The 14,092-nt window shown below is 44.3% G+C and overlaps 1 protein-coding gene across 18 annotated transcripts in view; it reads right to left on the bottom strand.

Annotated features, from left to right (window-relative positions):
• The window catches only part of PTPRK (protein tyrosine phosphatase receptor type K), a 1,571,968-nt gene that overhangs the window by 102,231 nt on the left and 1,455,645 nt on the right, over window positions 1-14,092 (bottom strand). For all 18 annotated transcript variants that reach the window (XM_069607477.1, XM_069607481.1, XM_069607480.1 and 15 more), the window contains one exon: window positions 11,886-11,983. In XM_069607477.1, the coding sequence (XP_069463578.1) occupies window positions 11,886-11,983 (98 nt within the window). The remainder of the gene's footprint in view (window positions 1-11,885; window positions 11,984-14,092) is intronic.

The following is a 14,092-nucleotide window of genomic DNA, read 5'->3' as shown; positions in this document are numbered from 1 at the left end:
AAGGTAGGCTGGTGCAGGGTTGGCCCTGGCTTTGTGTGTTAGGGCAAGGGTTTTGAGAGATATTCTATGCTCAACCGGGAGCCAATGCAGATTGCGTCTAGTCTCGGCGATATGAGAATTCTTAGGGATGTTGAGGGCTGCCCTGATGGCGTTATTTTGAATTACTTGTAACTTGTTAATGTTTTTGTGGCTAGTACCTAAATAGAGGGCATTACAGTAATCTATTTTGGACAGAATTAGCATTCTAGCAAGTGTAATGCAGTTGGTTGTGGAAATGAATGGCCTGCAGGCGGTGAAAAGTTTTCAAGTATAAGCGGATGATGCTACTGCATTTGTTTGTTTGGAGAAGGATAAGGTGGCATCCAGGTAAATGCCAAGGGTTTTAGTGTTTGAGACAGTGATGGGATTGCCATCTATAGTAAATGATTTGAATGCAGTATTTAGTTTTTTTAGTTTAGCGTGAGTGCCGAGGTTGAGCAGCTCAGTTTTTTCGTTGTTAAGACAAAGACCATGGTGTGCTATCCATGCTTGGTATTACTGCATAGATTTTGTTCAGGGTTTTGCTGTCAGTTGCATAGTCTCCAGAGATAGGAATGAGTATCGGGGTGTCGTCCGCATAGTTAGTATATGTGACACCCAGATAATCAAGAATATCGAATAGGGGCTTCATAAAGACATTATAGAGCGTGGGGGACACACAGGAGCCTTGCGGAACCCCGCAGAGTACTGGGGAAGGTTCGGCAGCGTCAGTTGGAGAGAAGACCCTCATAGTTCTGTTCACCAAGAAGGAATTGATCCAAGATGTGGCTGAGTCAGAGAAATGTGCTGCAGATTTCAGATGATGAAATAGCGTTTGGTGGTTCACCAAGTCAAAAGCGGCTGACAGGTCAAGCAGTAGAAGGAGTGCTAGTTTACCATTATCGTTTAGTACTTGATTTTGGGTGGTGAGATCTATTAAAGCAGTTTCCGTGCCGTGTCTTGGTCGGAAACCGGATTGCCTTAGACCCAATAGATTGTTAGATTCTAGGTATGCCTGTATTTGCAGGTAGGCTGCTCTATCCAATATTTTTAGTAAAAAGGGTACCGTTGTTATCGGCCTATAGTTGGACGGGTTGGCTGGGTCAAGGGTCGGTTTTTTAATTAGAGGAATGACCCAGGCGTCTTTTAAGTTATCAGGCACTACCCCAGTTTTAAAGGAGGCATTGATAAGGGTAGTAATAAATGGGGCGAGTTCATGTGCTGATGCTTTGATGATCGGGGCAGGGCAGGCGTCGCCTTGGCAATTTGAGGGTTTGAGTTTCCTAATGATGTTTTCCACTTCCCATATAGATAAGTGTGAGAAATTGAATGGTTTACAGGTAGGCTCAATGGTGGATGTCTTGTTAGGATATTGTTTGTAATTTGGGTCAGAAAAGAGCAAAAAAAATTTCGCGCTGATTTTAGATTGTAGCAGAGCGATTTTATCTAATAGCGCCTTCTGAATGTTAGTGCACCATGAGGCATCTGTGATACATTTGTCAACAGGGGAGACAGGGGATTCCAGTTCTTTTAGGATCTTAAAGAGTTCTTTTGTATTTGATTCAGCTTGAGAGATTCTATTGTTGTAGGTGTCTTTTTTAGTAAGTATAATGGCCTCTGTGTAATTAGAAGATGCTAGGGTTAGCTCGTTCTTATTAGCTGCTGAGGGGCACTTCTTCCAGTGTGCTTCTGCAGTTCTTTTAATTTTACGTAGTTCTCTTAGATGTGGCGTGAACCACAAATTCAGATGACGTTGAGGTTTAGGTTTCCGCAATTTTAAAGGGGCGATGGAGCTTTAAGTATAGTCTGATTGTAAGTGTCCACTAGGGCTGTGGGGTCAGAGGTGGCGGTATTGTTGAGTAGGGGGAGTAATAAAGGAAGGAGTTTATCAGATGCAATGTCTTTCTTGTTCCTGGTGTAAATGGATGGAACAATGATAGGTGCCGGTCGTTGTGTGGTGGCTTTGATGGAGAAGGTTATTTTATGGTGATCAGACCAAATACATGGTTCATTAGATAGGAGATTAATAGTTCAATTAAGGTTGGTGAGCCAGTCCAGTGTTCTTCCTTTAATATGTGTGGGCTCATGAATGATATGGGTGTGACCAAGGTCAGATAAGGTGTTGGCTAGTTCAAGGGCGTTCGTGTTCAATGGGTCATTAAGACCAAGATTAAAATCCCCAAGTAGGATGCTTTGAGAGTTGGGTTTGGCATTTGTGGATATAAGGGAGGCAATATCCTCAGTGAATGTGGTGATGGGTCCTTGTGGACGGTAAATGAGGTGCACTGTTTGTGTGGTTGGGTGATAATGATAATTTGATGGACAAGGATTCAGCAGAAGGGATTTGTAGATCTTGAATTACTCTAATGTCAAAGGTGTTTTTAAAGATGAAGGCGAGACCGCCTCCCTTCACCTGGTTAGTGTTTCTGTCACATCTAATGATAGCGTAGTCGTTTGGTATGGCTAAGGTCAAGGAAGGGCCAGAAGCTGCATTTAGCCAAGTTTCAGTAACTGCAAGGAGATCCAGATTTTCAGAGGTTATAAAGTCAGCAATGTCTAATGCGTGGGCCGGCAGGGACCTAGCATTCACCAATGCTGCTTTGATAAAGATGTTTTTTGCAGAGGTTTTCTGTGGTGGTGGAGGTGAGTTTTGTAGAGTGATAGGAGTCGGGATAGTGTCCAGGTCGTTAGTCTGATTGGCTAGGTTGTTGGGCCTGCGCAAGTGTTTATTAATCTTGTAGGGGTGAGGCTGAGGCGTTTTAGTGCAAAGTCGGGCTCCTAATCTTAGATTTCTAGTTGTGATGTTAGGGTGGTAGGAACATGGTGTGGGTTGAGCAGGGTTGCTTATGATGTTGTTGCATGGTGGAGGTAAGCTATTATGGGGCTTTGAGTATGAGCAGCGTTTTAGAGGGGTGGTTCTCGAGTTTAGTCTAAGGTTTCTATTAGTAGTAGAGCAAGGTTGATTCGGTGTTGGTCTGGTAGCAAAGTGGTGTATCCAGAGTGCAGGATCATCCAAATAGGGGTTAGCACAGACCATAGTATTAATCCACAAGGTGCGAGTGTTAGTTACCTTAGGAGTGGACGTGTAGTGGCCATTATGTGAGTGAGACTGGGATGTCCACCGACTGGTGTAGACGTACAGTAGGTGGAGGAGGGTGGTTAGGCACCAGTACATAGTGGAAGTATGAGATGCTTTGGGGCAAGGATGGTGAGCAGGTGATCTGAATGTGCGGAACAGTTGGGACGCTAACTGATATGACACGGTAGGGCTAAGAGGATAAATTAGCTAAAGGCTAATGATTAACTAGTTGACCAGGTATAAGGCGGATCTAAGGTGTAGCACCTAGTTTTTGGACTGGCAGCATCTAGATTACGCGTAGAAGCAGATGGCTAAGTGCAATGGAGTTACACTTAGTTTCAAGGTGGAGGCAAATGTCTAAGATGTAGTGGGCAGCGCCTAAATTCAAGATCCAAACAAATGACTTGAATGCAATGGGGTCACACCTAGGTTCAAAATGCAAGCAAATGACTAGAATGGAATGGGGTGAGACCTAGGTTCAAAATACAAGCAAATGACTAGAATGCAATGGGGTGACACCTAGGTTCAAAATGCAAGCACATGGCTAGAATGCAATGGGGTCAAGCACATGGGGTAACACCTAGATTTAAGATAGAAGCAATTGGCTAAGATGCATTGGGGTGACACCTAGGTTCAAAATACAAGCACAGGACTAGAATGCAATAGGGTAGCAATTTAGCATGGACACGATTCAACAACACAGTCATGGCACTAGTCACAATTTAGGCAATTTCAGCAAGGACACAGTGCTTTAGGCTAGATGTGGGATGGTGCAAATCAGCAATTAAGCATAGACACAGTTTTACGGTTCAACGTGTGCGCAAAGCAGTATGCCATCATCTGGAGACAAAAGTGCAGCATTGGAGAGTAGAACATGAATACGATGAGGTGTGGTAAAATTCAGAGTGCTCTTGTGCTCTGCCTTTTATTCGTGAAGGGAAGTGTAATGAAGTCAGGTTTGTGTGACGGTCAGCAATTGCCTGATTATTGTATTGAGTCATCCAGGTATACAGCTCAGGTTTTAGTCTATTTCCTCTCATAGCGAGCTGTCCGTGTGAAAGTGTTTGTATTGGAAAAGGGGTGGCAGGGTTGAGTTCCTAAATATCAACCTCATAGGATGGGGTAAAGGTGTTACAAGGAAGGGGATACCGTGTCTCACCATCAAGTGTCCCACTCTCCAAAGATCCCTCACCCAGGTGATCCTACCGCACTGGTCCACCCGCAGGAACTGGATCCAAAAACAATGGCCGTGTCCTGGCCATCTGGATGACAGATCCCCGGGCACTAGCGGGTGAGACAACTTCAGGTTTCTCACGCGACCTACATATGCCAAGTCCATTCTGGTGAATTGGTCTTATGGATTTGGGAAATAGAAATACTCTTTGAACATGGGTGCTCAGATTGTTAGGATTTAACTAGGCAATGTGTAGTTTTCATAATTTTTAGTGTTTGCCTGGTGTTAGAACGCTTAAGACTTAACATATCTATCTTTTAGTTGATACTGGCTGGAATTTAAGTAATCTTATGTGCACAGTTGTTGAACAATCTGCAATCAATATTTTTAACGCCTATCCAGTATGTAGGGTTTATCAGATAATAAACGTGGACATTACTTACTGTTTGGGGAGGTGGGTTGTATGGATGCAACCAAACTATCTAAATCAAAAAAACTGAGCTATATGAGGAAAGTTGCGCAAAATACCCTTCTCTAAACTAATACATAGCAATTCTATCATTTAAGATTTAATATTTTTCAAAAAAACATTTTCACTATTCTATCTACTTAAACGATTTACATAGAAAAAAGTCAAAAAGAATGCACCTTTGGTTCCCTAGCTGTTTTTCATGCAAGTTTGTTCGAATGACTTTAGGTGCTGGATAAAGATTCACTCACAATGAATTCACAATCAACTATGATAAAGGCATTTCATGTTTTTGCTTGGTCCCTTCAAAGCTCTCGTCATGAGACAGTGCTGCGAGTACAGAAAGGCAGAGCCAACAAAGGCCAGTGGGCCGTTTGGTGATTTGCAACTAATAATTTCTTGAGAGGTAATGCCTGGTGTAAATGTTTGCAAAAAAGACACCAACAGGAGCACATAAGAAATGGATGAATGCCATTATCCACTTTCATAATTTGATATAGTCTGCCCCGCCAAATAAATATCAAGTATTTCACACTACATCTCAAATGTATTATGTAAAGTAGGTAAAAACACTCAATTGGGTGGCAAGTCATTTAGAATTAAACCTCTAAAAACAAAAATTAAAACAAAACCAAGACCTAGGAAAGGCAGAGCAAGATAAATGGATCTTTCAGCATTTCCAGAACAAGAGCAATGAAACAAGTGCAATGAAGTGTCGTTAAGTGTGGTTCTTATGTGTGGGGGCAGGGAGGAAAAAATATTCCAAATCTTCAGAACCACAGTAAAAAATGTGCCACCACCCAATAAATCCCTTTTGACCCTTTAGCATAGTGGCGAAGCACACTGAGCACCTTTGGCTGAGTAGAATCACCATCTGGCATAGTACTCACAACAGGTTCATATCCCAGCAAAGCTTTCAAGGCCAGATTGATCAGCTTGTACTTAAATCTGAAGACTATATAAAACAAGTGGAGACTGCGAAGATGGGGGTTAGGTGCGTGGAAACCAAGATGCACAGAATTCTGCTGCCACTGAAGCTTGCATGTTAAGGGTGCAGGTGGCTTTTATGATGAATCCAGGGAATTAGCCGCCTCCCTCCACAGAGAAGCCCTTCCTTTTTGGACTAGAGAGGTGAGCTGCTAAGCTGAACAATAACAAAGCCTACAGGACAGGCCAATTGGGATCCCAGAGGGGATGAAACCCCTTTAGACGGCAGGCACTGCCTAAATTGGGATATATGTTATCCTCCCTTGTCTTAAGAAGCTAACCTCTTTGTTTGCTTTATGGGAGTTGGACAATTTGCATCATCATATGCGAATAGCTGATATAGTTTCTGACCCCCTCCTAGACACTGTACACATCTAATGAGAGAAAGCAGAGAAATGACCCACACCCTGGAAGGTAAAGCCCAATGGGCACTGCTGCCAAGAGAGAAGGATGTCTGCAGAACGGAAGAGGCAGGAGGACCTCCTCCTGGGAAGTGTGGCAAGGAGATGGAAAAATCTGCCCAGTGTGACCGATTGAGACTGTAAAGAAGGCATGGCATCAAAGAGTAAGACGGACACAAGTGATCACAGTTCAAGGGTGTTTATTGAACTTCAATTGGGTTTGAAAATGCCCATCTAATCCTAAATCTAAAGATGGGAGCCAGTTACGACCATCAAAAAATAATAACGCAGTGCCAGTTGAGTCTGTCAAAATAATGGGGCCTATACCAATAAACCTATTGCCAATCCTTACTTCTAAATAGAAATAATGTGGGAAACAATGTTATGCAACAGAAAAGTGTTGAAGAAATGATAGGTTAGGATATTCAAGCCATTGGCTTCCCTTCCCCATGATTTCAGCACGGGACAAGCCGGCACACTAACGTTGCACACTCGTTGACTTCACTAGCACGAGGATGCAGTCCAAAACCTCAACATCAGGGCCTTCTGTGCGAAAGTCTCTTTGCCATTCAAAAGTCTCTTAGTCAGAGGGTCTGATGCAGCACAAACATTAAAGTTCTTTCTTCTCAGGATTTCACCTGTACAACTTCTTGGGTGATTCACTATTCACCCCGGACACCGTACAATGGGCTCAGAACCACTTTGACACAAAGTTTTCAATCGATCTCCCTTCAGAGGGCTCAGACCAACTTTCTCTACTTTTCAAAACTTTCTTTACTTCAGAAATTGACTTCGACGGTGTGTGGCATTTTGCTCAACTTCGATTCACAATTATTAGCTCTTCATGATATGCTCTCTTTCTCACTTTCACTTTGCCAATTCTCAGCTGGATACCTTAGAGACTTTCGACTGAGCACCCACAAACGTGCTGGACCACTCTGTCAAGGATATTGTATCTTGCTTTAAAAGTTCAATCACTTATCAGCAGTTCAACTTTACTTGCATTCTTTTATCACACAAGTTTTAACAATGTTCGTTTCAGCGCTCGCCATACAATCCTTGTACCCTTGGCTTCCACACAGACCGGTCTTGTATCGGTCTCCCCAACTCACTGGCTGTGTTGATTTCACTGACGCTGCTTTGTTCTTGGAGCCAAGGACAGTACCACGACGGCTGGTGCTTCTCCCCACTTCGTTTATTGAAGCGAGAGTGCCCCGGGTACCTGTGACACACAATTCAGGATTCTTCAGCCTGGTTTCCTGGGCCTATGCTTTCTATTCTACAGGTTTTAGGAAAGTAACCGCTCCTTATTGAAAGGTTCAAGGGAACTTCCCTCCATTCAATCCCCTTCTGTTTTCTAATCTTTCTTCTCTCCTTAAACTGCCATCTCCGGACTGCTGTTTCCTCGCATGCCTTGCCCCGCTCAGAGTTTGTTCTCATGTTCTGCCGTTCCTCCATGTGGAGAAGCTTAATGAAGTCAGGTGTGAGTGTGATGGCCAGTAATTGCCTGACCTCTCAATGACCATTGTATTGGGACACATCAGGTATACGGGTCAGGTGTTTTCTGTTTTTCCAGGGAACAGGGTTGTGGATACAAAGGCCCAACGAGACCCCAAGGTGTAGTATGAGACCCAGAGACCCTAGGGAGGGGCAATAGTCAAGAGATAATTAAGTGGCAAAAGACCCCAAAGAGGGGTAAGAGAAAACAGACACTAATGGGGGGGGGGGCAAGACAGACCACAAGGCGGGGTGAGAGACAGACACCAAGGTAAGGTGAGAGACAGACCCCAGCGAGGGGCAACAGCAACAAGACAACCCAGTGAGAAATGAACCCAAGGCAGAGTGAGAAAGAGAGCCCAAGACGGGGTGAGAGTAACCGGGCCCCAAGGTGGGGTGATGGACACCAGATCCTAATAGACACCAGATCCTAAATCGGGGTGAGAAAGACTACAAGGTTGGGTGTAAAACCAGAGACCCCAGTGATGGGTATAAACCAAGAGATAACTAATTGGATAGAGTACACAGAATTTCATCGCCAGGGAACCCAGTGAAAATGCCCGACGGTCTGAGGAATCAGGAGTTAGAGAAAAGCTGAAAGTAGACAGTCTGGGACACAGACAGTTATTCATCGTTCTACTGTACTCCTAGTCATAGTCCTCTTTCCTCCATACTGATGGGGATATCTCATCCCACAGGCACGGGACCGTAGCCATTTTTGCAAAGCATTAAAAAAAAAAACACCCCCATTAAATGAATGCAAACAGGGCGTGCCCACCCACAATGACTCGGCCCATATGCCTCACTCACCAGTCCTTTTTTACACACTAGTCAGCTACAGCCTAACTGATTTTGCAGGGGCTGGGAGATGGAGGAAGGTACCTAAAGAGGAAAGGGAACTATGCATTAGGAGTACAGTAGTCACTACGGTGAGTAACTGTTTCTTACTTCTACGTTTCGCCCTCGTTCCTCCATACTGATGGGAGATTTCATAGCATGACCAACTCACGGGTGGAGGTGATCTAACTAGGAGTAAACAAGTTAAGACAGCCTGACCAAATATGGCCTCAACCCATGAACTGGTATCGAAATAATGTTTGCAAAAGGGTGACAGCATGAACGACATGGCAGCATTGCTTCCAACGTCTCAAGGGACGTGACTCTGAAATGCTACGGCCAGTGGCTATTGCCCTAACTGCATGTGCATGCATGCCTTCAGGTGGAGTCAGTTGACAGATGAATAGCAGTATTTAATGGCAGATACAAGCCACCGGGCTACAGCAGCCTTTGATCCTGGACTGCCTGTATTGTGACCCCCGAAGGTGACAAAGTGCATCCGATTTTCAGATCTGCTTGATATTGTCAAGGTAAAATTTAAATGCCCTGCAGACATCCAATGTGTGGAGACTAGCGTCCGCAGAGGATGAAGGCTTCAGAAAGAACAACGGGAGGACCACTTCCCTATTAATATGGAAAGAGGAGACGACTTTTGTTGGAAACCTTTTGGTGAGAGCGGTGATGACTTTCCAATGCCCAATCACAGAACTTGGTTCATTTACTCTGGTATTTCGACCGAGTTGACTGTTTCCTGGCCGTCTATATGATTTTCATGTGTTATGCAGAGGCCCAAATGACCTAGAGTCAAGTCCTAAGGGACCAGACTTAAATTGAGCAGTTTGGTGAAGGACTCTGCCTTGTTCTTGGATGAGAATGTCGTGCCACTGTGAAAGGGGAATAGGGCCTAGTCCGTTCAGTCTCACTAGGTCCAAGTACCAGAAAGGATCCAGCCACTGCCGCACTATCAGTATGAGTAAGAAGTTTACAGTTTCGTACAGCCTGGCCGGTACTCTGTGGATCAGCGGAATTGGCAGGAAGGCATACATGAATTCCCCTGTTTGTGGAATGTTTAGCGCGTCCCCTCTGGAGCTTGCACCACCCCAAAATCCCCCCACTGAGAGGCACAGCAAAAGCAGTTTTTGTCCTGAAGTGTTGCGAACAGATCTGTTTCAGGAAGACCCCACTCATTGAAGACTGGATGCAGAGCTAAAGAATTGATCTCCCACTTGTGACTGGTCTGGTTCAGTTTGCTGAGCAGATCCGCCTCAGTGTTCAGAACCCTGCCATCAGCAGTATATTGTGTGTCAGAGCCCATTCCCAGATCGATGATGACGGAGGAGGCGGTCTTGTACCCACCTGTTTGTTTCTATAAAACATTGCGGTCGAGCTGTCTGTTTGGATTAGGACAGACCTCATGCAGATGTTTGGCAGGAATGTTTGTAGGGCATAAAAGATAGCCCAAAGTTACAATACATTTATGTTAAGTGTCTTTTCATGGATAGACCATAGGCCTTTAGGCTCCCAATCCCAAGAGGGACGAATCAGTTGTTAGAACAAACCCTGCCAGAAGCTCCTTGAAGGGGACTTCCTTTAACAGGTTTGTGCGGTCTACCCACCACTTTCACTCCTGTCTCTGCCTGTGTGGAAGGAGTGTGCCCTGCAAACAAAGGCACACCTGGCCTGACCACCTTGGCCCCCAGCAACTCGCAATGCAGACCGTAGCCGATGCTCCATGAAGAGATGGCTGCCGCGCTAGACCCAACACCTTCCAGCAGCCCCCTCCGGTTGGAGGAGGCACCAGCAGCATCACAACCCCAGGCAACCAATGAAAAGGCCAGCAGAGTCCGGAGCGGGCTGGCGAAGCTGGCCACAGCTCAAGGCCCGCAGATAAGGCTATCCAATCCTGTCTCTGCTGTCCATGCCTGGGCAACTGCAAAGACCCCTGCCATACTGCCCTAAATACATTGCGTACACTCCAGTCAAAGACTGCTGCAAGTCATACAAACCGTCAAGGTAAGGAGCGTCATTACGCAGCCTGCTGTGGCTTTCTCTGTACTGCCTTTGCATTTATGTATAGTCAAATACTACCACATAGCCTGCAAATACCACCCACCCGCTTCCTCCCCCCTCTCCTAAAACCACCCTCACAGGGAATCTTACCAGGCCTCTCTATTCTAGACGCAGCCTGCCAACTCACTACCCAGATCTCCTCTCCATATCGGGACACCTCTACCATAAATGAAGTACCTACCCAGACCTCCATTCCTACCAGAACACAGGGTAACTCAATCACAATGTCTTGCAGCAAACCACATCAAGCCCCAGCAATAGCCACATAGCCAAGGCGCCACATACCCCTTTCCTACTTCCACTGCACACGCAGTTCACGGTTGTACACAACACTGCCACGCCGCATTCCATCCCCTCCCTACCGCCCCAGCAAACCACACTCATGTCTCCCTCCTTGGTATGTCACCAGCACACCCTGTGTGACACCCTTAGCCCCTCTTACCCACTACCACTGGTCGAATTTGCAGAGCCCTTTAAGGAGTCTTGCTGCAGCATGCAGAACACATTTCAGGAGTGCCAGGGTAATCGCTGGAAGGCCTTTCAAAAGGGCCTTGCAACCATCCAGGTGGGAGAGAACAAAGGCATGGACAGCAGATCTGAAGTGGTTTTCTGGGATTAGGGGCTTGATTTTCTGCAGGAGAGAAAGATGGTACCAGGCCATTTGGGTCTTACTTGCTACGTGCTGTTTAAACGTGAGGTGTCTGTCGATGCTGAACCCAAGAGACTTGGCACATGTGGTCAGCTGGAGTGTAAATCCCTCAAGGTTCATGGCAGAGAGCCATGTCAATTTTTCGCCCACTCATTTTTGCTAAGTATATATTTACTGAGGTTTGCACATCCACTAACAGATCCCCGCTGGACGCAGCCTCAATGGGACACAGAACTAGAATACACACTGGACCAGATATTGGAAATAAGTAATGTATTAAGGAGGCAATGAAAGTGGGCACTGGATTTTGGAGCATGAATCTGGTACTTGACAGAAACTTTACCTTTGCAGTTGGACTCGTGGAAAAAGGCTGGCAGGTTCCACTGATGCAGCGTTAATAATCTGGATTGCAATGGGATAGCCAAGGCAACAAATACAGTTGACATTTGATGAAGGACTTTTGTGGAAATTATGCGATACCTCAGTTTTACTTATTGAGTATATAAATCAATGCATGGGGCATAGGGTTGCCTCAGAGGTCAAGTTTTAAAATTATGAGTAAACAATATGTTTGACAAATTCCGATGTTCATATTCGCTGTGAAACCAGACAACACAGGGTTAGGCACACACGTTGACAAATGTGTTTCAAATCTAGTATTAAGTAAGTCTCTAAAAGATTTAAAAGAGGACAATTCTACTTACTCGACCAACTTCAACTAAGTTTGTAACCATCACAATGCAGGCAGATTGTTCCTGCCATATCATTCTCCAGAAATCATAGACTGTTTCGTGCACTGGGCCTGCAAATGAAACATACTATTAGAGAAAGTCAATATTTCTATTAATAGAGTCTACATTTGTTTTACTGTTAACCAAGGTGGAGAGTTGGTTGCACTTTGTTGAAACTACGACAAATACTACAGTCTCAAATCCACGTGATGTGAAATGAAGGTCTATTGCTTCTTTTATATTGTGCTGATATTTGTCTCCATTGTGGATAATAAATCAGATTTATATTTTGTTATACGTTTTCTGAATAAAAAAAGCTCCTTTGAGTTTGACCTTACGATAATGGTAGACTACATGTTGATTTAAAGATTAGATGACCTGAGATCTATTATGGAAGACTGCTATTTTGTTTTATCCTTCCTTCCAACATTTCAGAATCTGCCATAGGTTCAAAATAGACCAAAAGCAAACTGTCAAACCTTTCACAAATATATACATAAATGGCAGTAGGGAGTAATTGAAGTTAGCAGTAAAGGGTGGCTACAGCATACCACAACATGTATAACCCACAATAAAACATGTATTTATTATTTTTCATAGTGTTCCAAGTGTATGCAACATGCATGAAATTACTGCTGGCACAAAGTGACTTGCTACCAGCACCAAGTACAAGACATTCTTTGACCCTCACTTTAGCAAAAAGAGCCAATGAACTGCTCCAAGCAGGCATGGAACAAGGCAATTTGCTTTATGACTAAGTGCAATTGATTAGCTAGGACTCATTGAAACACTGCCCTTCTTAATCACAGTATACAAAATGACACCAGTATCGGAGTTAGAAGCACTGTAGCAGTATGGAGATGTCTCCAAGAAACTTAGTGCAGGGGCCAAGATGGTAGAGGTATCAAGTAGCAAAGACCCAGAAAGTGAAATGTTAACAATGGTTCTTTGTGACATATTACAGGGTTCGAAATCGAGGGGATCTGGGAGCCATCTAGTTCCTGCTTCTAGAATAGCAGAGGCTGGTTAGCTTGAAACCAATAGCTACCAGGACCTACCTTTGGCTCCCAGGGCCAACTGGTGCCTTCCAAACATGTATAGGCGACATTAACTTGGAGTATTTGAGAATTTTAATAAAGAAGAATTGGAACATATCCAATACACATTTAAACACAATGGTTCATACAGAATGGACAAAAATTGAATGCAGCCTCTCTGGTAGCTCCTGGTTCCCCTGCGTTAGCTTCTGCCTACAGGGTTATGGCCAACACACAGGAGCTGGTTTTTACCCCTGTTCTTCAAATCTCAATTTCGGACTCTGTTAATATTAGATTATAATATGCAACACGCCCGTAGGCCTCAGTGTGCCCACATAACAAGAGACAAGGGATGCACATAACATAACTAGAAGGGGTGCCGAGGTCAAGCTGTGGTCAAAAGTTACATACCTAGTCCTCGACTAAACATGAAGGTGTTTATAGCTTTTTTAAAGGTGGTAAGATTAGAGAGATTTATTAGGTCTTGGTGTATTGAGTTCCAAAGATTCGGCCCACAGGTGTCAAAGCAGGCAACTCCACATTTTGTAAGGTTGAAACATGCCACTTTCAAGCTTCCCAATGTATTAGATCCGAGAAGGCGTGAACTTAAGTTCTTCAGGGCAAGCTGTAAGTAATGCAGGTAAGGGTGCAATGCCGTGAATGCACTTGTATTTCAGTGAAAGAACTTTGTGACTAACACAGTGATGCACAGGTAACCAGTGCAGAGATTTTCTTGCCTGTGTCACATACTCAGTCCTGGCCAGTCCACAGATGGCTTCAATAGCTCCATTTCGTGATTTTTGGAGAATTTCAATGTTACCTTTCGACGGTCCAGCTAGTAGATTGTTACAATAATCAGGTTTTGAGTTTACAAGCGCTGTTGCTACTGAAGATATGTTTTTGGGAGACAGGTATGGGTTTAATTTGTCATATTAACTTTGTGGTGTATACACATACAGATTTAGTTTGTAGTGCGCACTTTGTCATGGTGAGTCCTGAGTCTAAATAGACCCTCGAGATCTTCACCCATGAACTAACTTTGATAGTACAATTTGATATGTTGAATTGAGAATTTCTGTCTTTTAATTTTGTTAGTCTCATCAATAGCTCTGTCTTACTTTTATCCAGGGCCAATGAATTCAC

Source organism: Ambystoma mexicanum, chromosome 4q (genome assembly GCF_040938575.1).
Source record: "Ambystoma mexicanum isolate Mex_15411 chromosome 4q, UKY_AmexF1_1, whole genome shotgun sequence".
Classification (NCBI taxonomy): domain Eukaryota; kingdom Metazoa; phylum Chordata; class Amphibia; order Caudata; family Ambystomatidae; genus Ambystoma; species Ambystoma mexicanum.
Note: the sequence above shows the minus strand (reverse complement) of the source record. Positions and strands in the feature narration are given on the sequence as shown.